The 27,811-nt window shown below is 39.1% G+C and overlaps 3 protein-coding genes across 9 annotated transcripts in view; 1 reads left to right on the top strand and 2 right to left on the bottom strand.

The window, feature by feature from the left end:
• csnk1g1 (casein kinase 1, gamma 1) overlaps window positions 1–486 on the bottom strand; it is a 32,329-nt gene extending 31,843 nt beyond the window's left edge. The window contains exon 1 of one of the 2 annotated variants that reach the window (XM_079480689.1): window positions 5–486. The gene's annotated coding sequence lies outside the window, so the exon portion shown is untranslated. The remainder of the gene's footprint in view (window positions 1–4) is intronic. The other variant, XM_079480690.1, reaches the window with a different exon arrangement.
• Window positions 241–23,633, top strand: pacsin3 (protein kinase C and casein kinase substrate in neurons 3). Of its 6 annotated transcripts, none has more exons than XM_079480898.1 (11): window positions 241–1,536; window positions 5,918–5,982; window positions 12,007–12,107; window positions 12,681–12,837; window positions 14,947–15,182; window positions 15,427–15,582; window positions 15,866–16,041; window positions 17,240–17,360; window positions 18,792–18,922; window positions 20,160–20,323; window positions 22,657–23,633. In XM_079480898.1, exons 3-11 carry the CDS (start codon window positions 12,054–12,056, stop codon window positions 22,770–22,772), a joined length of 1,311 nt encoding a protein of 436 aa, XP_079337024.1. In that variant the 5' UTR covers window positions 241–1,536; window positions 5,918–5,982; window positions 12,007–12,053; the 3' UTR covers window positions 22,773–23,633. The 6 variants fall into 6 exon arrangements, with proteins under 6 accessions (XP_079337024.1, XP_079337025.1, XP_079337028.1 ...); XM_079480901.1 differs by having other exon boundaries at window positions 1,318–1,536; window positions 20,160–20,250; XM_079480899.1 differs by lacking the exon at window positions 5,918–5,982 and having other exon boundaries at window positions 1,006–1,536.
• Window positions 23,634–23,886: 253 nt separating this feature from the next.
• fadd (Fas (tnfrsf6)-associated via death domain) lies at window positions 23,887–27,569 on the bottom strand. The gene is made up of 2 exons (XM_079451205.1): window positions 26,612–27,569; window positions 23,887–25,397 (listed from the first exon to the last, which is right to left on the bottom strand). Exons 1-2 carry the CDS (start codon window positions 26,910–26,912, stop codon window positions 25,120–25,122), a joined length of 579 nt encoding a protein of 192 aa, XP_079307331.1. The 5' UTR covers window positions 26,913–27,569; the 3' UTR covers window positions 23,887–25,119.
• Between the last annotated feature and the right edge of the window lie 242 nt (window positions 27,570–27,811).

The following is a 27,811-nucleotide window of genomic DNA, read 5'->3' as shown; positions in this document are numbered from 1 at the left end:
TCACTTGCACGATGATAGGCCCGTAACTTCACCAGGGAGAGGATTTCTGAGATACCAGCGTCTGCAGATTGTATGACACCCTTTCCCCAATAAAATCAGTCTTGGTATCCCGATAGCCGCTTTTCCTCCTTTCTTTAGTGTTCCTGCAAGTAACGTGAACCTTTCGCTGTCGCCAATGACTTCCGCTCTCGGACTCCAAGGAGATTTCAAAACAAAAGTCCCTGCAGTCGTTCCAGAAGCGGCAGACTGGGTCTGAAATGAACACTCGCCAAATCGAGTAAAATTAGAAACATTTATTAATACGATTACACGTATTTGGCAGTGGACGGTAACTTAACGAGAATGTAAAACAAGTCGACTTGTAAAAACATAAGAACCCTGGTTTGAGTCAGCGGTGCGAGCCGTTCATTCAAACCGTGTGTATTGTCCTCCAAAACTTTTATATCTGTGCTCTGTTTACACTCGCAGTTAAAATAATGTAAGCCCAACCCATAGCATTGACCGTGGTTTCTATTATTCACGATAATAGACGAAGCAATAAACTGACAAACTGTTTTTGATTTGGCGACAAATGGGATTCCACGTTCGTTGTAAACTGTGCAAGTTGGATCGTTACGTGTAGCACCACCTAGTGAATAATAATAATAAAATTAATGGCGCAGTCGTGAATAATGAAAATGCAATATTTTTTATATTATTGTGTAGTAATCAAGTATGTGGTATGCCTTTATTTCAGCTAATCTCTTTGCGTCTGAGAACATTATAAAATAGAAGAACATTTTAATTTATCAAACACAAGCAAAACTTTGACTAGACAGGGCCTGTATGCATACTTGCAAGTAATGATTTTTTTATTAAGCTTCAATCAGAAATGTGAAGATGAAGAATATTTCACTCGAATTTTACTGACGACTTCAAGACTGTCGTTCAGCCTACAGAGGGCGACGTCGCTCTAGTTATCAAGCGTCAAACGTAACGTAAAAGCCTTACATTTAATTTCCCCTTGGTGCTTTAATAGTTACACGGCATGTTGCGCATACTACATACGAGACATAAAATGCTACCATGTCAAATAAGAAACCCATTCATTTGCACGTTTTTTCAGTCCTTCAGTCTGAGCCCGAAAGGGTTAAACTGTGTAATTGGATCAATGGACATAATGCAAAGCCCCAGCATCTAATTTCATTTGTAAACAGCTCTCGAAAGAAGCCTGCCTCTGAAACAAACGCCCAAAGTAACCGTCGACCGTGGAACAAACCTGCTTTCTAAAAACAACTTGTTGAATTGGGTTTCTGCGCCACCTGGTAAATGTTTATGGGAGATATTATACCGCCGCTTGGTTGCCATGGAAGGAAGGGAAGGTGTCTGAGCGGTGTCAACTTTTCACATGGAGCTTGTCCTAAACCGATGAACGCAGTCTGCGTGTAAATGTGCCGGAGATATCGCCCTTTCGCATCAGATCGAAGAACTGTAGATTCATGTCGACGTGGGACGTCGAGTGCACAAGTGTTTTGGCCTGGATACGATAAAAAAGTCGTAAGTCGATTTTGTGCTATTGAATATGTTCTCTGCGGCTAGTGAGCGCGTGCGCTTCTAATAATGTGGCTCGGTGTATAGACTTTTTGTTAAAGAACCGCTATAAAACATGAAGACCGCGTAAACATTCACGCTGTAAATATTGCTCTTAATCGGCATACATCGTTGAATGGTTTAGGGAACATACCCGAAAACCTAAAAACGAAATCTTTTAAGGCTGAGTGTACATTAGTTTACTTTTAGCATCCGTTTATGGGCAACCGTTTATTTTCGGGTCGAAGCATGCAAAGGGCTTTCATTCATTTTTGGTCAAAGGAACGTCGTCTCGTAGGCTATGCTATTATTAAGTTTCGGCTTTAAGTTTTGTGAAAGTGTCAAACAAAATCATTTGTAATCCCATTTTGTCCAACCCCACGCTGATCCTTTGGGAAGCACCCAACACCCGTTCCCTTGAGCTCTGGAGTCTTGAAATGTGACTTCACCTATTTAAAATCAAGGTGTGTGAATAAAACGTTTATTTAATGTAGACTTATTTGTATAGTGGGATCCAAAAGACTGAGACTTTCAGAAAAAACATACTTGTTTGCTTTTTTGGGTTTTACTTCGGTTCCTTAAAATATTTTAGCAATATGAGAGTCCAGAGTTAAATTGATGACGGCATGCACTCAAATGGCACAAACCCCCATTGTGGTTAATTTTCTTGGATGAGGAGTTCCTAGATTTTCAATGTTGTCTAACCCTTTTGGAGCCCTCTGTAGGTTTTGTTTGTGTGTGTTTTTTCGTATGAGGGCCACCGTTTCAACTGTCCACCTTTGCTTCTAGTGTCAAACCGGATCAATGTTCCAGAAATGGAGCTTATTTTCCCTGCATATTGTAAATGAAGCAGTCCGTTATTGTTATATCTAGATCACAGACAGTGGCCTGTATTTCTGTCCCTTTCTTTTATAATCCTACCATCATGTACGGTGCGTTTGCGATATAGTATTTGGTGACTTTTATTGTCTTTGAAGCAATAATCCAGCATCTCATGTTGTGTGCTTCAGATTTCTGACAGCGTTGGTTAAGGGTGGTGGTTAGAAATCTGATGGCCCATGCAAATATGTAGGTTTTGAGGAGGCGACCTAGGAACTGCGACCCATTGTTTGCCTTGTCATGTGCGTGCGTTTGAGCAAGACTCCAGTCCAGGGGCAATGCCTGCTGTTACATCACTGCAAAACGCTTTGGATGAAAGGGTCTAAATGTCAAAGAGCAGTTAAAGTCAGAGATAAGACAATGTGTTAAGTAACTGCTGCTTGGACTGTGACTGCCAACAGAGTCATGCTCTTTCTCGTTTTGTATTTGGGGTTTGCTATCAAACACGGCGCAGCCATCCTGTCTCATTTTTCACGTATTCATATTTGTGATTCCTGTTCTATCACCATTATTCATAAATCTTTTGCCGCTTGGTCTGACCACAAACATAATAAACTGTCTGTGCTGTTGTGTGTGTGTGGTTTTTGGAGAATGCTGTGTAAAGAACAAAACTGCCTTTGTCTTCTTCATGCCTACAGTGGAAGTGCACTGAGCCTTTGAGAGCGGGGCTATTGAGTTGTCCTGAAGCCAAATTCATTATTCTGTTTCACAAAATACATGTGGAAATGCAAGGAGGAAACGTGGAGTTTAATCATTCTTCTGATAATTTAATATCTTTCATCATTTGTTCACCTTCATGATGTAAAAAATGAATATGACTCTTTCTTCTGTGAAAAGCAAAAGAAAGGATTTTGAGAAATGGTTTTGTCTGGGTCCAGTCTTGTTTGGAAGAATTCTTGGGAAACCAACATTTTTGGGCCACCATTGACTACCATAGTAGGAAAAATTTCCCAGAATTGTTTGCTTTCCTACAAAGAAATGTAAAAAGTGATTTTTCCTACTTTGGTATTTGCTAGTCAACAGTGGCCAATTGTTTAGTCACAAGCATTCTTCCAAATATCTTCCTTGTATACAGATTTGGAACAACTAGATGAGGTTTAAATGAAGAGGTTTTTGGGGTGAACTGTTCCTTCACATGTTCTTTTGAACATTTGCATGATGCTATTAATATTAAACTCATGTGGGTTCATAACACTGGCATCAATCTACCAATTTCACACACATTTCTGAACCCTTGTCTTTTAAAACCTAATTCATTGTTCATTTGAAATGCAGTGACAATTCACAGACTCACTTTATCACGTGAACTACAGTAGAATATTCGCTTCCACTTTGTTGTTCTTGTCAGTCATCCTGTTCATGAAACGCTTCACTGTAAAATAATCCTCCTGTCAACTCTCCCACTTCTGTCAATTCAGTTTTCTATCTCTTGCCAGTGTGAGGACGTCCGCCATGAGCTTTAGCAGTGGGCCTGTTTACATCTGCTAGAACCTGCCAGCCTCTCATAGTCAAATCGTTCTATGCAGCATTTTGTCTTGAATCTTTCTAAATAGAGTAATTTACTCTATTCAAAGCATCAATGTGGATGTCTGGGCGAAAGATGCCCTGCTTAGTTACAGTTAAGGGTTTAAGTATTGGGAGGGCCTGCTGAGGCGAACGGTCGTGTGCTCGAGGTTTAATTAGTGCAGCGTGCCTGAACCTGACAGCACGCAGGAATGTGCTGTATGTTGTGAGTGATGTCACATTCCATACTGAAGGGAAACGTGTAACCTACCGACATTAACAGAGGTACTTAACAGAAGCGTGACAGTTTCAGCACATGTGTATCTACAATATGTTGTATACAGAATGTGCACGTACTGTGCCTCTTTTACCAGAGAAGAATAAAATAAACCCCGTGTTTTTGTTTAAAGGGACAGTTCACTTCAAAATTACAATTCTGTCATATTTACTCTCCCTCGAGTCGTTCCAAATCTGTATAAATGTCTTTGTTCTGATGAACACAGAGAAATATATTCAAAAGAACGCTTTTAACCAAACCTTTTTCTTGGCCACCACTGACTATAGTCGGAAAAGGGTTGAGGAAATGAAGACTGAATTTTCACTTTTTGGTGAATTGTTCCTAGGGTTTGTGCAGTTAATTGTCAGTTTTGGCCTCCATCAATTACAAAAACAAAATAATTGAGGTAAACGATTATTGTGCCGCACTCCATTTTGCAAGGATCCTCTCTTTTCTTGTAGTATAAATGCACAGCGCACCCTTTCCTTTACAGTGGTTCAGCAGTGCTATTTTTTTACATTTATTTTTCAGTTCAATTCAGAGTTTTCAAAAGTTTTTATTTTCTATGTTGTTTTAAAGGTTACTGAGTAATCGTGTTAAATAATCAGGATCTCAATATTGTCCAAAATAATCGGGATTATGATTTGTGTTGTAATCGAGCAGCCCTAGCTGTCCCTAACTCTTCTATACAATGTTATTCAAGTAAAATTGTCCTTTTAGTGTTGGGACTATTGTTCTGTTCTAGAATAAACTGGTTATTTATTGTCTAGATCATTCCTGGGGGTATGATTTTTTTCTTTGGAAACAGTCCCTACCTGATAGCTTTGCACACAAAAGGTTACCAGTTGGATTGGGCGGCGTTATAAAGTGATCTTAATACCATGCGAGCTACGCAGACTCGTACGTCGTCTTTATGCAACGCGGGCTGTGCAGATATGGGTCTTCTTTATATAACGCTTCAGTATGCTTTGCAGCTTAGAGTAGCGAGAGTCACGTGACGAAAGTGAAACATTTGTTGGAATCCCGATGCTGGCTTTCCGTCCCGATGTCTGTACGCCATCGGCGATGGACGATCGGCCCAACCCTAGTTACCAGTCTGTTTAAGCAGTATTGAAACAAGCAACACATTATAGACAGGAAGTTAACTTCGGGAAAGGCATTTGCGTCCAATGAAACCGTTTATAAGCTATTTTTTATTCGACTAGTTCTCATACCTTTAAAATTGAAACACGCTTGTATTGTAACATTTATTCTGATGCAATGTTGTGTTTTTCAATATAACTTACTGTGAACATGACTTAAGGTTTGTTTGTTTTTTAAACTGTGGCACACGTTATTTTCTGTTGTACTCTGCAGCATGCCATAGAGAGTCAATAGAGCTCGTATTGAACTCAGAACATTCTTTGAACGGGGGTGTTTGGCCTTATTCCAGGACCTAGTCATAGGTCAGTTTGTGGAAAGCTGTGGTGTTTTCCAATGTTCTCGTGGTTGCCTCAGGTCTTCTATGTGTGGCATTTCTCTCTCCATCTCAGAATGTGTCACCTTTGAGTTTCTGGGATTATATTAACCTCCTGCCTCCTTCAGTGTCCTGCCATTTTACAAGGACCAAGAGTTACTTTCTTCTGCTTGCATCTTCTTCTCTGGCTTACTAAACTCTGACACAAACCTAACATCTCCTTCCTCTCACAGGTCACCGGAGAGGCCGTTTTGCTGGGTAACTACCCACTAATATCTAACGTTCTTCCCTGCTTTTGGTAAGTTCCTGTTAAACATGTTCTGTTTGCTTTTGCTGATAGTTCTGACTCTGAATTACAATGTTTGAAGGTTGTTTACAATGTCAGCGTGCACACATATTCTGTATTAATACTGGCAGTCAACTAGTGCTATTGTCTGTACGGTGTGTAACTGTGTATATTATTGGGGAACTTATTTCATTTGATGTCTGTTAACATTACACACACTAGGAGTAAAAAATGTGTCTCTTACTTGGGCTGATCAGTATAACAGTTTATCCAGATGACAGTCGCAAAATCATCTTCCATACTACTAGAACAGTTTGCTGGTTATACATTTATGTGGCTTTCTATTAGCAGAGCTGCTGTGTTATTTACATGTGCGACTGATAAAGAAATAATGAATAAAGGGAGAATAGTAGAACTACTGCAGGTTTGAGTTAAATTCGCAGAGAAAATTTACAATTTTGAGGTTTACAGTATTGTTACCGAAATATAAAATGACTTTTGATCACACCGCCCACCTCCTTCCCCTTACTGTTTATGTTTTTTTTCTAACGATCATTTTTCACGATCGAGTTTCCTTTGGCTGTATTGTTTTCTGGATACAGAGTAAGATTTCGTTGGAAAGAATGTATTTGTTAAAAAGACTATGCTTGGATTTATGTGCATTGGACCTTAAATATCTTCGATGCTCCGTAGTCTTGTATACATTAATCAGATTAATGACTGCAAGTTTCCAGTGGAGCTTATGCAGGATTCCAGACCCCTCCTTCCCATGGCCTCATTCTGCCCAAACAGAAGCCATCGTTTCCCTGGTTGTTCGGTAGTATCGGCAGGTTATCTAGGATTTTTGTGTCGTGTTTTTGCTGACTTTGCCCATGATTCAAAGGTTTTCTTTACTCATGTCTGACATGCATTTACATTGTGAGTATGTTTGCATCCGAGAGGAATAAAAGCAGGAAGATTTATGTTTGAGAGTCACAAATAAATACCACATGCCGCAAGCTGTATTCTCAAAGCCACATCTAACAACCAAAGTAGATGCCCCTTTAATTGGTTCCAAATGCACTTCCATGCAGTCTTAAGCTCCTGGAGGGCTGTACTACACAGCATTGGCACAAAATAATTTATTTTCCATTGCTGTCTTAATGCAGCGTGGTGTTGGCCAAGCATTCGTATTGTTTAATTGAATGATTTGCATGCATTTCTGCTTTAAAATGTATCTTTGCAATTAAATGCCTAAGCAATTTAACTCATTGTTATCCTTCAGGTAGCTGTAAACATTTAGGGGTGGTTTCCCGGACAGGGATTGTCTTAAACCAGGACTAGGCCTTAGCTAAAGTAGGATATTTAAATTGTTTTTTAAAACATACATTACAAAAAAACTTTATTGGTGTGCATCTTGAGACTTAAAGATCTCATATATTTTAAGATATGTCGGTGCAAGTTGATTTTAATTAAGACACCTCTTACATTTAAATTAGTCTGGGACTAGGTTTAAGCCCTGCTTTAGACATTTCAACTAGCCAAAATAACTTGTTTAGCTAGATTCCCAGTTTGATAATATCTGGCGTGATGACAGTATTTTAAAACTGACCATTAAAAATGACAGTCTATGCTAGTGTCTGCTCTTGGGGATTACAAGATGTACTTGCATTGCACTATCAATTGCTTTTTGATTCGATTCATTATGCATCAGGGTGTAAAATTGTGTTCGCATATCCAACCGCAATTTCTGTACATTCACTTTCCAGTGTCGATTGTGTTTCTGTTCACTGGATTATTCTTCCTAATAAAATGAGCTTGGATATGTACAAATCGGTCTTTACACACATAACAATTTGCTTCTTGTCATACCGTTGTGTAAGTCAGTGGCCTATGAAATTTTAACATCTGCAAAAACAGGGCCAAGGTCCTCCATAAGACCTCTGACACTGTTAGTCTCTGAGCTACTTGTATAACAAATTGTAAGAGGCATTCATACAGATGGGTCTTTAGCGCATCTGTTTCCTGCTGGGACAGGGGCTGCCCCGTCGAAACAGTATGAACTACGCTACAAATAACACGCATGATCAACCATCTGCTGCTGTCATGTTTGTATTTTTGTAATACTGTATGCATCTTAATCGCTAAGGCTATGCAGTGCATTGTGCTTGTAGGCCAAAGCCTTTTCAGCACAATAAACCTGGGGATTTGATAGCATTCCAACACAAGGAAATTTCATTCACAAAAGCGTAATGTCATTGTTGTTAGTTACAGAGAATAACGTAATTATAGTTCACGTTTTACAGAATTTCTCTCTTTTTATACTGGTTTTGTATTTGAATTCTTTAGGTTTCTTTGTCAATAGCATTGGTCTGTTAAGATGGCTACTTCACATCGTTCTGTGTAGTGTTTCAAAGGTCACAGCTAAAGCAGTTTTCTATGGCAAGCATTGTGTATATATATGTTTTACAAATACATCTGAGAGTTTTGTAACTTAATAGTTAATAGTAATAGTTCACCTAAAAATGTACTCCCCTCTTGTTTTTTCAAAAGCTGTACGACTTACTTTCTTATGCAGAACACAACACCAATATTTTGAAGAATGTTTGTAACCAAACAACGACTGTAACCATTAACTTGCATTGGTTTTGTATCTATACAATAGAAATGAACGCATTGTTTGGTTACCAAGTTACTAACATACTTCCAAATATTTTCTTTCGTGTTCCACAGAAAAAAGGTTTAAAATGACAAGAGGGTGAGTAAATGATGCCAGAATTTTCGTTATTGGGCGAACTATCACTTTAAGACCACAGAGATTACGTAATTTTGTAGGCTAACGTTTAAGTTAGCTCTGCACTGAAACAGCATTAGCATATTTCCCATAGACCTGTGGAAGATTGCACAAATTAAGATCTGTGATTTTAAAAAGTTCATGATATTTAGACGTTTTGTCTGCCACGGTAAGCTTTAGAAATGAACACATTTCTTACTTTTATATTAGAGCTTTTGTCTTCAGGCAATTTACCAAAAACCCATAGACTTTGGGGCGAAGGAACACGGTGTGCAGAAATGCTTACTCCCTTCCGGGATTTAATACGCCAGTTGAATGGAGTGGTACTGCATTCAAAATCCCATACCAAATGTGCAAGCATTTTATTCTCTAAAACATTTTATAATCTGGCTTGCTGTTTAGATTCTCAGCTTTGTACATAATGTTGTTTGTGGCCTTAGCCGTCTGAATGTAGTAAGAGCTGCCTGCTTCTTTCCTTGTTATGCTGACACAACCGTGTAATTAAAGCTGTCTTGGCCACGCCTCTCCCCAGACATGCTTTCTTTTTAGCTCGGATCTCCGTGGGAGTGCTGAGCTCTTTCACATCCATGTGTCGGACCTTACCAGAAGCTCTGCTGTACGGCACAATAGCAAAATGAGAAGGGGGCCGCACTCCGCCCTGCTTGTATTTCTGTTGAACAGTGAACATGCTCATTGTTTCAGTTTGTCCATCGCTAGGCATGATTGGCCACGCCCCTGACGCGGAGTATTTGGCACAGAGTCTTTCAGATAAAGCAGAAAGTTCCATCTGCTCTCAGCTGTTGGATATGTAGTTTGATGTTAATGGAAGAGGGTTATTAGGTTCGGCTGTGTTCTCTCTCCAGCTTTGCTGAATCCCCGGGGGCTTTGATTATTTCTGGAGTTCAACATGACACAGCTGCTTGGTGCTATGCTTACAGCGTGACATGTTTCATGGGAATGGGTGTGCCCGGTTCTTATGAAACGCTGTGAACAAATTTTTTTTCGTTTCCTTGTTGGCAAAATGTAAAGCAGCCTTTTTTATTAAACATTGGTGTGATGAGGTCAAGTGACAAGTTCAACATAAATGCATAATTTGATATGAAGGTACATTTTTGCATATAGGAGTATATAGTTTTGTTGGTGTATGTAGTGTCCAACAACAAGTTTTACAATACACTATTATTATCTGACTTCTTGACTGACTCTTAAATGATTTGTTCAGCGAATCAACAATCTAATCTAATAAAAGGCCACAAAAACTGGATCCATCTTGGGCCCCCAGTTTGAGAACCAGTTGTCACACTGGTAACGGTCTGCATTCCTGATACGGATTTTTGCGGCACAGGATAAACATTTTTAGGATAAAAGATGGTAGCGGTCGGAAAACTCGGGACGAAAATCATTCTAAGCAGAGGTCGACCGATATGCGCTTTTATCGATTATTACAGGTCAGGTAGACCGATACCCTATATTTTTAAACCGATATTTATTTCTGGTGTAACATTTTTAAATGTTCAAAACTAAGAATAACAAGAGCTCTGACAAAAACTTTGCCCATGGTTACTACACGTTTACTTTAGTAACACCATGGAAAATCGTAAGGAAATAAAAAAACAAGTTCTCAGAAAGACGCTCCGCTTGATGCATGTTGCTCTTTACAATGAAAACTTTTAAATCTGTTTTAATGCAAATTTCAGAAAGATGCATGCGGAGAGAGTCCATTTTCATTTTTACAAAAGAAAAACATTTCGTAGATAATGAGTACACACAAATTCCACATTGATTGGCCGGACTCGTGACTCCCACCAAATCAGATGGGTGGACATTGCGGACATTACTCTAGGCCACAGACTAGAGTGAGATGTTCCAACGGCTCTCACTAAATCCTTGTCTCCATCACTGCCAAATAGCACGTTTTCAAAATTAGTTGGCTTTTACAATGACCGATGTCGATAATGGAAAAAATGCTTAATATCGACGTAGATAATCGGTCGTCCCCTAATTCTAAGCAGATTCCGGGTGAACACAGAGGGAATTTTCGGCGGGAAAGGGTGGGAGGGGGACGAACTTTAGTGGGTGGGAGAGGGACGAAAAAACAGTCCCGCGCAGATCTCAACACACTGGTCCTTTAACTTTAAATTAGTGGCTGTGGTTCAAATGAGATTCTCGTATCAGCTCTCCTTTTGGCATGTTTGTGGGAAATGCCATCATCAGCAGCCAACTTTTCGCCACCCCCCCTGCCTTCACCTCACAGAGAGGAAGTTCAAGGGAAGTAATCCAAGCTCAAGGATGTGAAGTCACATCCAGATTCAATTTATAAACTAATCGACAACCAGTAGCAGCAGTTCTTTTAAACGTAAGAAACCCTACCGCCGAGGACCATGCCAACTGTAATTTTACTGTGAATCATGAAAGCATCCAGTGTCAGAGTTCACTTGGTTTGTTCCCATGTGCTTCCGGATGCTAATTTTCCATTAGCGTTACTAGCTTGGCCTGAATTAGAAGCAGAGGCTGTTGCGAGGCTCCTTCCTCCAGTTTGTTGTGTCTGTTTCAGGAAACTATACGACCTTGGTTCAAACAATACAGCGTGGACCCAAGGCCAAGAGTCGTGCTAAATGTACGCAAGCCTGAGAAGGTGTGTGTAAGGTTCATCGGTTGTCCTCCTACTCATTCTGTTACCCACTACATAAATGTTATTTAATCCAAAGCAGGAATCATTCCGACGATGTTATTTTAGGGCGATGAATAAGATCGTAGCGTTTCCCATGCACCGATGAGCAACAGAGAACAGACATTTACATGTCATTGGATATATTTTTATCAGTATGACTGTTTCTGGTGTGAGATAGCAAGGCGTGCAGTGGGAGGATCTGGGTAACGATAGCACTTTAACTAGTATAATTCTACCCCACCCAGACCGGAGTAGAGCTTCTGCTTCGCCTCGGTTGCCCTAGGCAGACGCAAAGCCGCTCAGAGGTGAGACTGGCAGTTTTCTTGTCTCCACTTTTTTCTGGATTACTTTACTAGGCGAGACATCTTGACTGTAAAGGTCTCTAGAGATCGCAGGCAAGGCTTTGGCAAAATGGAAACGGAATATATTTGGGACAGGCATTTAAAGTTGCGTGTAGTTTGTTTCAGTTGTTTGGATTAATCTTAAGGGCATGGAATGCAGAGACTGGATGGACTGGTTTATTCATCATCTCAAGTCGAATTTGATTACGTCAAACTTGTGTGCTTACTACATTTTTGCTTGTTTTTTGCAGTTTGATAGACAGCCGCCATCATTCCGTGCTGCGGAGGCGACCCCAAAATGTCTTCCAACGGCGATCTGCAGGACGTTGGGAGCTGGGACAGCTTCTGGGAGGTAAATGACCAAACATGCACACGCTCACACAGCTCAGAGCCATCCTGAGTGGGGCATCAACTTCTAGCCATAGAGTTCCATGCACTTATGTGTGTGTCAGAGAGGGTGTGTGTGAGATGACATCTGTAAGAGGCATCCACCTGCTCTGTCAAGTCCACACTTGCCTTTATATCAATGGCTCTTACATACTGAAGTTAAAATAAACTTGAAACTTACGGTCAGTGTGTTGCAGATCGTAATCTGAGGTTTATCTAAGTAACAGCATTAGAAACCATTGGGATTGTCATGTTATTCTTTGCAATGTAATACCGAAGTTACTTTCATTTTCACTTTTTTAGCCTGTTAACTTACCAATGCTGAAAACATCTCCCTTCAACACAGTGTTGAAAAGTCACCACCATGTCATTCAAAGTCCCTCGCTTGCTATTGTAGACATCACACCCTTTAAAACCAACAAAGCTGTTTACACTTCGATGTAGTCATTGTTAAGGAAACACTAACCTAAGAATGCTTTCAAAGATAGTATAGAAATACTTGTGCACAATTTGACAAGATATGACTGTGTCTGGCCAGCCGGGGAACTACAAGAGGACGGTGAAGCGCATTGACGACGGATACAAACTGTGCAACGAGCTGGTCAGCTGCTTCCAGGAGCGGGCCAAGATTGAGAAGGGATATTCACAGCAGCTAAGCGATTGGGCCAAAAAATGGAGTGGGGTGGTGGAGAAAGGTAAGTGGGCATTTGGGACTGATCTTGAGTTACAGGGGCTGTCCAGTCCTCTTCAAATAGATGAGTCCCCCTCACATTGACTTCAAACACATTCCGTTCTGATGAGCTGTAAAGTATTCCTGTCTGCTGATTTTAAATGAATATTCTGCACTAGTTAGACCTTTACCCTACTGTGTACCCTGAGGCTTTCCTCTCTGCATTAATTTTAGAAAATTGCGTTGCTGACACGGGGGTATTAACATAGGCCACATTCTCATGAATTAAAAACAGCTATGAACAGAATGCAACAGAGTTCTTCGGCTCTTAGGCGGTTTTGTTTTCAAGCGGTGGCACGTTGGTTTCTATGATATGCTAAGCGTGGAAGAAACTGTGAGCGCTGGCTCTGAGCCTGCGGAAAAGAATATCAGCTACTGCTGTTTTCAAAAGACGTGACGTTTCCGTTGGAAGGGTTAATTCATCCAAAAATAAGAATTTTTATTTATTCACCCTCATGTCTTTCAAACCCCATGGCGTTTTTCTTTTTTGTGGAGCTTTTCTGGTTACAATGGATTGTGACCTCCAGTTTTGAATCTTCAAAAGGATGCTAAAGTGTGATAAAGTAACCTTCAACTAATGCGTAATGTTTCAAGTATCCTGACGGCATTTGAACCGTATTGGTGTAAAAACAGCAAAAATATAGTGCATAGGTCGCATGGAGTTATTTTCTAGCGCTTTTGTGTCCATTTAAAGGTTGAGAAGAAACGATCACAATCCACCGCCATTGTAAACCTAAGAAATCCGAAAAAACTATTGAGCGTTTGAGTGTTATTTAATCACAAACTTTTAATGTACACTTTAAAGATATAGTTCACCCAAAAATGAAACTCATTTTTCATTTACTCGTTGTCATGTCATTCAGAACCTGTATGACGAGCACAAAAGATGATATTTTGAAGAACGTTTGACTTCCATTGTATCGACGCAAAACCACTGAAACATTTAAAAAATGTTCCTTTGTGTGCCACAGAAGAAAATCTTAAAAGGATGTTAAAAAACTTTGTTTAGATTATAGATTACAGAAAAATAACTAGTCTTGCAAAAAGTTTCACGCACTACTCCCATATGCCTTTGTTCAGATAAACAAGTAGCCCCGCCTTAAATTCCCGTCATTGGTTTTGCCAGGGTTGCTATATCAGGTCGCTATAAACTTTAAAAGCACTACAGGGATACAGTGTTAACATTTACCAAAGAATGGCTTGTAATTGACTCACACATAGCCACTTTAAGAAAAAATTAAATGGATGGATTTGTAAAACTCTGGATGCTTGCTTCTTTTCTAAAGTTGTGACACCTGTATTTGATAACCTGGTTAATGACAAGCATTTACGACTAACTGTTCCAACTGTTATTTTGAAAAGTTACATTTGAAAAATCAACCTAACAAATGTGACCATGAAGTCAAGGATATGAGGGGATTACCTCCCAGTGTGAGCCTCAGGCCAGCCGCTTGCTCGCCGGTCACACCATGTGCAGACTGTTTCTGCAGTAGATTCATGTGCCTATGTTCAGAGCTGTTTACTAAATTTTCTTTTAAAAAAACACTGACTTTTTAGTTAAAAATAAACAAAATGCAGTTATTTGGCAAGTGCATGAAAAAAATCGTTGTTGAAAATGGACTGGTCTGTGCACAAGCGTAGTGATGAACTTCCCATGTTTTCAGAGGTCGGGATATCAGTTTCCGGTAAATTTCAAAAATGACTTAACATACTTAAACAACAACTGGGGAAAGCCACATTCCTTTATAATAACTTTACATTTAGTCCACACTGAATGCGGCACGGTGCGACAAATGCCTTATCCTTAATGGGTCTCTCGTGTCCCGTTGCGCCGCTTGTATCTGGTGTAGACAGGGCCTAGGGTAAAAGTTGTGAATTGTGAAGGCAAGAGTACAATTTTCTTTTGGGTGATAAAATACCATCTCTGTGTCTGACCAATGACTGGTAGGACAGTGTTCTTAAATGCTTTTCTTCCAACTAGTGCCATTAAAATTTCCTGCTTTGGCTTTAAAAATGTTTATTTCTTAGTGTCAGCAGATGACTGGGGATCTAAGTGGCTGATTTCTCTCTGCAGGACCTCAGTATGGCACTGTGGAGAAGGCCTGGCATGCGTTTATGAACGCAGCAGACAAACTGAGCGAGATCCATATGGAGCTTAAAGAGAAACTGATGAATGAGGACAGTGAGAAGATTCGAAACTGGCAGAAGGACGCCTTCCACAAGCAAATGATCGGTGGATTTCGTGAGACCAAAGATGCCGATGAAGGCTTCCGCAAAGCCCAGAAGCCCTGGGTCCGAAAACTGAAAGAAGTGAGTCTCCTCATGTATCTTAAAGGGACAGTTCACTCAAAAATTCTGCACTAACAACATAAAACCCCTCAGGGAACACACACATGCATTCATGCTGAGCTAGATTTTTGTTTCAACACAAGAATGAGTATTATAAACTTTTATTTGGAAGTAAAATATCCCCTAAACCAACATTTCTTAATGATGGTATATATAGTGGTGACGATTAAACAGTGTGGTTCTGCAAATGTCTTCTCCTTGGTAGGTGGAATCCTCCAAGAAGATTTATCACCAGGCTCGGAAGGAAGAGCGCACCGCAATGACCCGTGAAAGCCATGCCAAGGCGGATCCCACCAAATCCCCTGAGGAGATCCGGAAGTTCACAGACCGTGTGGAGAAATGCACCCAAGAGGCCGAGAAGGTACCATTGATTTTTCATGAATGAGTGCGTTGATCATTCAATAATCACATCAATTCCTTAAATGCAAAAACAGGGTTCACACAGTCTTATGACATTGCTGTATGTATGACTTGCTTTTCTGAACTATTTCAAACAATATTTCAGTTATTCATTTGGATTTATGCAAAACACTTTCCAAAATCATTTGTGAAGCAAAAATTGGCCAAATAATTCTCACTATACAGTTTTTGTTATAGAATTTCTCTCATGACTATGTTCCTTGCGTTTGGACTGCTTGTCTCAGGTTAAGGATCGATATGAGAAAGCCCTGGACGAACTCAATCGCAGTAATCCCCGATACATGGAGGACATGGAGCAGGTCTTTGAAATCACCCAGGACGCTGAAAAGAAGAGGCTGCAGTTTTTTAAAGACGTTATGCAGGACATGCACCAGCACCTGGACCTCTCCAGCAATGACAGGTTAGTGCCACCGCTTCACTGTCTTCATGAAGTAACATCCCACCCAGAATGGATCCTTGAAACACTGTGGTCAGGATAATAATGGTTATTTACAGACGATAACACAAATAAAACAAGTTTTCCACAACCGAAAAGAGGGTTTTGGGTGAAAAAATGGGCTTCCAGCACAATTGAACTAGAGGACAGTTTGGACACGAGCCACAAAGAGACGGACAGGCACAAATGTTCAGAAGTGTGAGCTTGGGTACTAAAAGCTGAAGAATAGAGAACTTGTTCTAATCTTTACCTAATGTACAATTCTTGATATATGAAGTGTGTCTTACAGTCCTAAGGGTCTTGAAAAGATTCCTATTCATTTATGTGTCTCCTATCTAAAACTGAAGAATGTTAACCATTAATAAGTGCTTATTTGTTTTTCCATGCTCTTTGGGATCGTTGTGTTTACTTTCATTAAGAATTCTGAGCATCTCGTTGAGTATTAACTCAACAAGACCTCCTATCGTAACTTGATAAGTCTAGCAGCGTAGAGCAGAAACACAAACAGCACTGTATAAACCCGTCTCTTGAGTTTTGATGAAGCGAGCGGTAATTAAAGGGCTGCTGCTGAGCTGTGTGTTAATCATATAGTTTAGTTTTGTGTACAGGAACTTTAGTGTTTACTTTATCCCTCCCTCATTCTTTGCGTTTCCAAAGTACTTTGTTCGGTTAGCAGTGATTGTGAAACTAACTAAAGAAACTAGATTTTCTAATCTGATTGTAAACTGCATGCAAGAGTTTTTTAAATATTTTATTATTTGCCAGGCATAAATCGTGCATCAAATTTTAGTTTTGTTTGTTTTCAAAGGTCCAATGTATGAAATTTAGCAGCATCTATTGGTGAGGTTGTGAATTGCAACCAGTGGCTCACTCCACCCCTCTCTATCGAAGCACTATGGCTGACACATCACTGAGATCTCGTCACATTTTCGCTTCTTTGCCAAAGGAGATAACGTATTTACGAAACGTGCTCCGTAGAGAAGTTTGTCCGTTTAGGGCTACTGTAGAAACAACATGGCCAATTCCATGCACGGAGGCCCGCTGTGACCCTGCTTAAGCTTAATCTTGCACAATTACTTGTAGGCTGCACTTCCGTGTGCCAATTGTGGCAGTACACAAATAAAACCTGTTCTAACAGATAGTGTGGAAAATCCCCATACAGGTTTCGAGGCCTATACCGAGACCTTGGGCAGACCATCACCACAGCCAATGACACAGAGGACCTCCGGTGGTGGAGGAACACCCATGGGCCCGGAATGAGCATGAACTGGCCACAGTTTGAGGTACAGTATCTTATCCACGCTGCAGAAATGCTGTTCTGTTTGCAATGTTTGCTGCAACCCAGAATGGCAGGAATGATATTTACCAGATGATGTATTTCACTGTCAACATTTGCAGAGAAAAGAAGTGATGTTTACAGGACCAAACAGTTGTGTGGAGTAAAAGAGTCGTTCTAGGCTCCGGGCTCCAGTGGTGGTGAATTTCTAATGGGCAGAGTGTGAATGAACTGTTGTCTTCACACGGCCCATGAGTGGGTTCTGGAATGTCGGAACCCTCTCTCTAATGGCGGATCTTTCCCGCCTGCCTTCCAAGTGCTCTGTGCTACACAAACACACACTGCATGTGCACATTGTGTGTAATTGAACACCCTCTGCATCCATACTGTATGCAGTGTGTATGGATGTGTTGTGGAATTTAAGTGTACGACTGCTATTTACAGCCTGACTGCTACTTGCCAAGTAAAAACACACACCCTGTTATGTGAATGCTCATAGAGTTAGCTTTTAGTCCTCTTTCCTCAGGTAAGTGACACTTTTAGAAGAATCTTCTGGCTCTTTCCTCAGTGTGCCACCACACTGGAGTCCTTTGTATGGCATAAATACACAAGCTGTCAATTATTCTGTCTCTGGAGTATTTAAAGGAACAGTTCTTTCTTCATTTAATCACCCTCAGATCTGTATACATTTCTGTTCTGATGAACACAGAGAAAGATATTTGGAAGAATGCTTGTAACCAAAGAGTTCTTGGCCACCATTGACTACCATGGTAGGAAATATAGCTTTATAAATGTCTTTGTTCTATTGAACACAAAGGGAGATATTTTGAAGAATGTAGGACAGCAAGCAGTTCTGGGGCACTGACTGCCATTGTAATTTTTCCTACTATGGTAGTCAATGGTGGCCAAGAAGTGTTTGGTTACAAGCATTCTTCTAAATATCTTTCTCTGTGTTCCAATACAGATTTGGAACGACTCAAGGGAGAGTAAATCTTGGCAATTTTTATATTTGGGTAAACTGTCCCTTTAAGCGTTTTTATGTCAGTGTCACATTGTTTGCTTGTAACAAAATATATAGTAAAGATGACAGTACACTAAAGGGATCAATCTTCATTAGTTACAAAAAGCAGAAACTTTGGTATCTCACTGTACATACGTATTACATATACGCATTACAAATACATATTTTTATGTTCTATATAATAATAAAATAATTTTATTGCTCAATTTCAACAAGTGCTTTTGAATGTAAGAGGTTTACAACAAAGTTATTAAATTAATATATTTTTTATTAGATGATAAAGTTAAATACATACTAATAGTTGTTATTCGTCATCTTATGGCAGTATATTACTGTAATGTAAGGATGTGAGGTCACATTCAGTGTAACATGAATTACTATAATATAAATTCATAATCGTGTAATGTGTATTATTAGGAGTGGTCACCAGAGGCGACCCGATCCATCAGTCGGAAGGACAGAAACGGTCGCTCTGATGACGTGGTCACCTTGACTAATATCGTCTCGGCAGGAGATGAACTTCCACAAACGCCAAAGGAAACTAACAGGTACATGTGACTGATACACAAACAAACGTTTGGTTCTTCATCAAGAAACAGCCTTATACATGTTCTTTATAGATCTAAACACTAAAAAGGTTGAGACCGTTTCATACATTCATGTGACTACTGTAATATTGAGACAATGTTGCTTTGCGATAACACAATATCGATAATATTGTTACATACCCAACATTTAATGTGTCTGCTTGCAAGTCATTATATAAAAATTATTATGGCTTCTCTTACTTTTCTTACTGACATTTAGTGCCAGTTTATTAGGAAGTGACAGATGACTAGTTGGACGGAAACGGTGCTTAATCGCAAATGTTTTATGAGATATTCCAATTTGGCGCATAAGCAACTTTGGATGGAAACCCGGCTAGTGTTTCTTATCAAAAGAGTAATAGTATGCAAAGTAAGCAATGTCAATCTAAGGTGGGATAGGAGATTGTTTGGTTATCAAAATAATATATTGCTGTAAAAGATAAACAACACGTATTTCTAACACTCTACGAATCTAAAATCACGATGCAGAAATGAAAGATAATTTTTAGGCTGTTTGTTAACTACCCTCATATAGATAACAACTTTTAATTGCAGTGTTTTGTTTCAGTGTGTTGTTTTTATTTAGATGTTTTAATTATCCTGGCAACAGTTCTTCCCGTAGGGCTTCACCCACTGTTATTAGTACTAAGTGCACTAATAAGTTGTTAACCTGCTGAGGTGGCATATGTGCGTTAATGTTAACACAGGATCAGGAATGTATTCGCTAAACAATGTTTCTGCACAGAACTCCACACCTCTAGTACACATGATGTAGGTGTTTTGCAGTCTATTGTAACCTCTCTCTTAGGGAGCGTTGCACACAGGAGAATGGCTGTTAAACTGCAGTATTAACTGTGTCCTGCAACTTCCTGCTTATTAGTCTGCTCTCTGTTGACTCTTAAACCCACAGCTGGCATGACAGGTCGCTTTGGTGAATTTGCACCATGTGCACGCACATTCTTTCTTGACCTCCCACATTCCTCTCTGGGGACAGAACACAGATGTCTACCTGGACATCATAAATATGCTTTAGTGAAAATCAAATTCTTATGTTTGTGCTTTTAAACTCTGGTACGCTTTGACCGATCACCGCAGATCACCGGATCACCAAATGGATTTTGCACCTTCAGTTCACGCGTTGCCTCGTGAGTTTGTATGTTTGTTTTTATTCTAATGAATTTTTCTACTGTCCCAACAGGGCCGGTAAAGACTACTCTTCAGACTGGTCCGATGACGAGAGCCCTAAAAAATACATCCCAGCCAATGGGATGGACGACGAGGAGGAGAAGGTAGTCGGAGTTCAGGTTAAAGCGCTGTATGATTATACAGGGCAGGAGGCTGATGAACTGAGCTTTAGAGCAGGTATTAATCCCTACTAATGCTTATTAATGCCACACACACATGGGTATGTGCTCGTCCTTTTCTCTTAAAAGGTCTTTTGTGTCTATACTGATGAAGTTTGTCATTACTGCAAGAACTGAATTGAGGAAAGGATGAAATGCAGTGTGGTTAATGAATGTGTGCATGTGCGTGATGAAGACACACAACTGCAAAGACACACGTTTCATGGGTTTATTCGAGATTGGTCATGAGATTTGGATTAAGTTCAGTTTGACTCCTGCTATATTTTTATTTTGAAACAAAACCCATAAAACTGTTCTTTGTTAAGATGATTATTATTCATCCTTGTGTGTTCTTTGTAGTTTTCCGTTTTGCACAGCATGTTTCAATTCCTGAATGGTATAAACCTTTCACACAGATTAAAACCTTTTAAGTAAATTGACACGAAAATACAAATTTGCCCAATGTGCGTCAACAAGGATTATCTAAATCATGATTGTTCCCTCCATTCTTAAAAAGCAAACAATGTAAAATGGGTGAAAAATTATTTTAAAGTCCCGTTGAAAAAGAAAATGACACTGCCTGTTTTACATGAAATATTGCAGCGTTTATTGTAAATAGTTTATCAGTGTGGGTCATTCTCTTTTGAAAATGCATGTGCCCTCATAATCTTTAGTTAAATCTGACAATGCACTTCCCTCCTGTTTTGACTATCCATCTTAAATGACGTTAGACGGCTTGGATGGAGCATCCGGTAACTCCTCCCCTTCATCTGACAGAATGCTGCCAGTTACATTTCAAAATGCAGCAACTGTTTTGATACATTCAATCAAATTGCAGAGAAGGATGAAAGCCACGCCCACCATTTTTCTCATTAGAAATTCCATTTCACTCGGAAATGAGTCAATATATCTCAACTTCCGGTTCACGGGGACTTTAATAAACTCATGCTGAGTCTGTAACACAACTTTTGTGAAGGTTGTTACAAACAGCGGAAACATTTTGGCCCAATGAAAAAAGGAACAAATAACTTTCTTTTTCTTTTTGGCTTTTTAATGCTTTAGTTTCCGAGAAAAAATAAACCAGATCAGACGCTGCATCTGGATTTTCTAATGAATCATTTCTTTCTGTTGATGTATCTCCTTTCCTTTTATAGCATGATATTATGGATGGTTTCAAAGCAACAACATACAAAGACATTACTGCTCCGGCCCGCTTTTGTGTCCCATCAACAAACCGATGAAACCTGTATCATTTAAAATATAAGAAGTTCACTCAACAGGCATCAATAAGAACACTGTGTCCTTGCCTTGCCTCGGTTAGAGGGGGTTTGGATCAGGTTTAGTCTAGAAAGAAGTCCTGTTATCTTTGGTCTGTTAGTTAGATTAGTGGGTTTCTACTCTGAAGGAGGCATGTACTCTTTTTCCTGCCAAACTACAACTATTGATTAAAGGCCTGTTCACTTAAGCACTATATATTCTGTTTATTGTTTGTGTTCCATACCGTACCACACTTTAAATATGCGAGCACAAATTTTAATGGTTTTTTTCGGCTTTTAATAGTTTATCATTAATTGGCTATAGAACAAAACACTCTGGAAGTGAATCCAGCAATATCAGCTCTGTATTGGCATTATATTTAAACTTCACTATTCTTTTAGGTTTTCTCTTTGAAGATACTATGATTTGTCATTGTTGTGAATGGGCCCTAACACAAAATGGAAGTCATACAATGTAAAATACTGTTAATGCATTGGTGTTTAACTAGATTTAATAAGAAAGCAGAAACAGAGATCTACCGTGAAATGTTTAGTTTGGGTCTTGTCTCTCCGAGCTCATTCATATTCATTCATTCTGGTTACAGTATTTTAGCCAAGAATCTGCCAAACATCATGGTGTTACTGGGCTGAACAAACAGGATGTGTAATGATAGTCGTGCCACATGTGACCCCTAGTGGCCATTCACTGCATTTTCTCATGGCTTTTTATTTAACACAAACCAGATATTCTTACTTAACACTCTAAAGACTCCCAGTGGATTTTTTTAATAACCAAATCAACGCACTAGATTTGATACAGTACATAACAAGAAGATACGAGGATGATTTGGGCACCTTAAAAGTGTAGGTACATGTAAAAACAGCCCTTGATCTCTTCTGCATGCTCGACACGTCTGTGCAGGCACAAGGGTGTGTGCACCAGAATGATCTTTACTGAGCTTCTGATAGTATGTGTTTCTAAACCCAAAGGTTCGCAAACGTATACAAACATGTCATGTATAAACCAAACCAGTGTTATCTCACATGCAAGAAAGGCTGGTATCATGACATGTATTTGTGTATCACTCTTTTACAGGCGAAGTGCTAATAAAGCTCGGTGAGGAGGACGAGCAGGGCTGGTGTAAAGGTCAGCTGGACAGTGGAGAGGTGGGACTTTACCCTGCGAACTATGTCCAAGTCATCTCGTCATGATAACCTGCTCTGCTCTGAGCGAGACCACCCCACCTTTTCTGTGGTAGCCGTCATACTGAACTGTTGGAAATGTGACTGCTACACAGCGTCCCAACCAGATGATGGACTGATGCCATTATGCATGAGAATATCAGACAGGAGCGCACAGCTCACTTTTGTCTTTTGTTGTTTTTTTTCCTGACACACTAGAGTGCCTTTTGTTCAACACTAGAGACATTCACAACGGCTTCATTATTTTAATTTCACAGGGTCAAGCGGACACATTTGATTTTGTTCACAGGAAACGTGAATCTCCACAGCGGGATTTGTTTCGGAAGATCGGCAAACTGTGACCCAACATGGCAGTTTTTATGATATTTAGTATTTCCCATTTCAGAAATAATTTCCAAGTATTTCGAATGCATGCCGAAATCATATTCAGGTTTTGCAAATGAGAGGCGTGTTAGTGTGTTTATATAGATTGTGTAATATGTTAGATTGTTTTAGTTACACCAAATTGAACATGGATTTTGTTTTGGCTGTAGTTCAGAAGTAATACAACGTACATAATTCTGTTGCGTTTCATATCTACCTTAATACACAGCTCTTAATCGTGATCGGAGATTCTAGAAAGGGGATTTGTTTTACTTTTTTACTTTTTGTTTTTATTTGGAGAGCAGGACAGGTTTATTTGTTGTCAATTGAACTGAAATATTTACAAAAAGTGGGTAAAAGTTTCTTTAGTCTTGTCAAAGCACCCGAGGGGTTTATATTGCCACATCTTCTGCCTCCAGTATGTCCCAATGTGAACATGATTTTACATAAACTACTGTAACAGCCAATACTAATCAATGTAAAAAAAATAAACATATTGAGACAAGATTCTAATCTTTGTATAGATTATATTGCATTTTGTAGTTATTTCTGTGAAGATCCTTTATAAAAGCTTTGTACGGCTGGTTTCTTTAAACATTAAGAGACGTTTCGTATTTAAATTTTTTTGAATGATTTCTGACAGTGAGTTAATCGTTTCGGTTTGGTGGTTTTCTAGTTTTGTGGTTGAAGCACAACTGTTAATACTAGATATTATTAATGGACATCAAGTAAGGCCACACGCCATTATGGCTTATATTTAGTTGTCCTCGAGTACATACAATTCTGAATTTATTGAATGTTATATTAAACGTTAAATGTTATATTCATTTTCAACTATTAATACTTTAGGTATACAAAACAGAATGCAGTTTCCTCACCTTCATATCATACCATATCATGACTGGCTGTCACTTTAAATACTATACAGAAACTGTTCTCTCAAAGATATATTGGCATCGCTTGAACTTCCAAGACATACAATAACATGATCGAGAGCTCTGAACAGTTTGAAGAAAGCCTCGTTCATAGAAATGCACATTTCGATGGGTCTGGTGTAGAAAAACTTGACCTGTAAAGCTCACAAACCAACACCATGTTATTATAGACCTCAATGTGTGTTCAGGCAACATTTCTGACCAGAAAACGCCACTCAACTGTTGCGTCAAAGCTGGAAGTATTTATGGCGTAGCATTAATAGAATTTCATCGTATTTATCCTACAAAGTCAATGCAAATATGAAACTGGCCTGACCAGGCCCAAACTATATATCTCTAACCAGCCTGTAGGAAACAAACAAGAGGTATGAGTCACTCAAAGTAAACTCCCCACAGTTCAAATAAATCTCTTGGAATTTTTCTGCATGGACGTCAGGTGATTTCTTGCTTAAACTTGTTGAACACATTCTTTTGCGAGGCACACTATCATAGGAACTTTAAACTGATACCCTTTTATAATACAAAAAACACACTGTAAGTATGACAGAATATCACTTCTAATGATTACAGTGGACAATCTCCATTTCCAGAATGGTCCCAGAGATGTTTATTGCTCATATAGTGTGTAGTTACATTCAATTGACTGGACAGAGGTAGTATTTTATACCGAAGGGTTTAACATTTAACAAGTACTAAAATAATCCCTTTATTATTTGTAATGTGTCACAATCCCTCGACAGTTGACTTAAAACAAAAATCACAAAATATGATCATGCTATTGTCCATAATGAGGGCTTTCTAGAAACTAGAAAACTGGCCAATGGGAAAATAAGACCAATCTTACCAATATATTTGATGTTCATTATCTGCAACACCATCACAAATGTAAAATATATGAACAAATATTTCATTCTTTAACAAATATTCATTAGGGCACCACCATTAACAATCGGCATTGTAATTCAGCTCATTTGCACTTCAAAGTGAAATTCACATTATTAGCTGTTCCTGCAGATTTGTCCTTTCATAAAACACAGAAAGAAAGAAAAGAGCCGGTTTTAATATCCTTCACTGCAGAGTTTTTTCACCACAAGATCAGCAGTGTAGTTCTGTTTGCAGTCACGCAGAGCTTTAATTAGTATCTCCACTCTTGCGTTTTCCCTCTCAATCTTTATCCACTCTTTGACCAGCTCTCTCCCTTGCTCCTCCAGGTTACACGGATGTTTGTCTTGAATGCTGTCCAGTTTGATGTCGCTCAGTCCCAGCTTTCGTCCTAATTTCTTCCAATTTCGTCCCAGTTTCTCCACGATTACATCAGTTGCGATATTTATTTTCTCTAATAAAAGACACGTAAAAAACATATGAAGATCTCAATCTGACCACTTACAAATCTGACCACTTACAAAATCTTAGTCAGTGACCACATAATATGTAATCTTCATGTGATGGTTATGGAAGCCCGTTTCCGCCAGGGTTGGGCATTTTGTTTGAATTATTATCTCATAATAATGACTTAGTTTCTCATTATTTTGAGATACTTAGTCGAAAGTTTCTCGAAATTCCAAAGTAACTCATTATAATGATTATGAGATACTAAGTCATTATTATGAGACACTCAGTCAAAATTTCGTCTTAAGTATGTCAAAATAATGAGATACTAAGTCATTATAATGAGATACTAAGTTGAAATTTTTGTTTCTCATTATTTTGAGAAATTAAGTCATTATTATGAGATACTATCTCAAAATAATGAGAAACTCATAATAATGACTTAGTATCTCAAAATAATGAGAAACTAATAAAATGACTTAGTATCTCATATTAGGCTATGACTTAAAAAAAGTCAGTATCTCATAATAATGACTTGGTATCTCAAAATAATAAGTTACTCGACTTAAGTAGCCTATGTCAAAACAACGAGAAACCAAGTCATAGTAATTAAAACAAAATTCCCAACCCTGGAGGAAACGGGCTTCCATAGATAAACAATTGTGCCAAATGCAAACGCGTTAATAAAGTCTAAACTCTCGACGAAAGGATGCAGTTTAAGGATGTACCGCTCCTCACGTGCCCTTTAGACGTTAAAACTTTCGTGACAGCTAATGATCACGTGACCAAAACAGCATGGCCATTACTTCGGGCACTAAAATAAATAGCCAACGTCAGTGCCGCCCTGCTTATCTCAGTCTCTTGTGATGTGAAGGCGAGTGTCCGTGTTCTTCCCTGGATAGGGAAAGGCATTTCTCAAACAAACGTGAAGTGTTTACATTACGCACGCGTCTGTTAAACCGGAAGCGCAAAGCCAAACTTCAGGAAATTAGTCTTTATATAGTAAAAGCGAAGAGTTTGGTTTCAAAATGAGAGAACTCGGTTTCTCAAAAGTCATGTTTTTCATTGTGTAGCTAATATAAATCAAACCGCAGTTGGCACTTGGACTTGTTGTTTTAAAACCATCGTAAACAGATATACACCAACAAGACAGACAGAACATAACTTGCCGTTGAACTTTGATACCACACATGTCAAATGTTAACGTTAAGCCTACATTACCTTGCTCTTTCGAGTCCAGCAGATTAGCATTTTCCGCCGATCCTCTCTCATAACTGTCAATGTGTTCGATCAACGCGGTCTTACCGACCGCTTTTAAACGGGATCGCAGAAGCGTCGTGTCGTCGGGCTTGATCTGACCTCTTTCGATCAGGCACTCGAACAGTTCGACCCCGTTCTTTATTTTCTCGAGTTTTTTCTTCCCGACGTCATCCTTGCACAAAAACTTCAATTGGTCTAGAGCGTCCTGTTCGAGTCCATTTGATATTGTTAGGAGCATAGCTCTGAATTCACCCCCGTCCATGGTTTCCGATGTGTCTGATCTGATCGCTTTCGCTTTTAAGCGTCGTGCGCTTCCCAACCGTGACCTATGAAAACTCGAGGTGTTGGTGAAAGTCCTTTCACTTGTTTAGTTAGAGAAATAGCACCACAAACAGACATTCCTAACGTACCTTTTATTCAATGGGCAATGGGCGTTTCCTTTTTTGGCATAAATAAATGTTTTATAGTATCATAACATAGACTTAAACACTAGGGGGAGTTAATGACAAAATATATGACAATTACTACGTTTTCAGTGACTTTTTTCCCAAGAAAATCGAATGGAATCAACATAAAGTTCTTTTTTTTAAGGAAATAAAACAGGGTTTTCTTCCGGAAAATGTACATTTTTGCTAAGGATCAAATTCATTATAAAATACAATTGCTAGTATTGCCAATTCTTAGATTCTCCAAAAAGTGTATGTTTCCAAAATATAACAATCTCAACATTCTCACTTATAAAGTCACAAACATTTTCCCAAAAGGTTCACGAATGGGCAGCATCCGTACACATGAACGACAATCATTACAAAAAGTGAAGTTCGTATCTATATCTTTTTTAAATGTCGTTGTTTTGGGGTAGATTTTATGCATGCGTTTAAACGAGGACGTGTTACCTTCATGCAGCGCTGCGCAGACTGACCGACCTGAGACAACAAAGTACCGCGAGAGCGGAATCGTCTTTTTAAGCAAATATTTATTTATTCATATTATATATAATATATTGGTTTTTACTCGTCGCTTCATTTTCATCGTTTCTTTTCGGGTTGGAAATTTACTAAAAAAATATTTATAAAAATCATTGACCAGCTTGAGTTAACTACTTACTTCTAGTAAAAAGTATAAATATCTTAAAACGTATTCTCCAGACAAGGCCTACGT

Source organism: Barbatula barbatula (genome assembly GCF_947034865.1).
Source record: "Barbatula barbatula genome assembly, chromosome: 1".
NCBI classification, from domain to species: Eukaryota; Metazoa; Chordata; class Actinopteri; order Cypriniformes; family Nemacheilidae; genus Barbatula; species Barbatula barbatula.
Note: the sequence above shows the minus strand (reverse complement) of the source record. Positions and strands in the feature narration are given on the sequence as shown.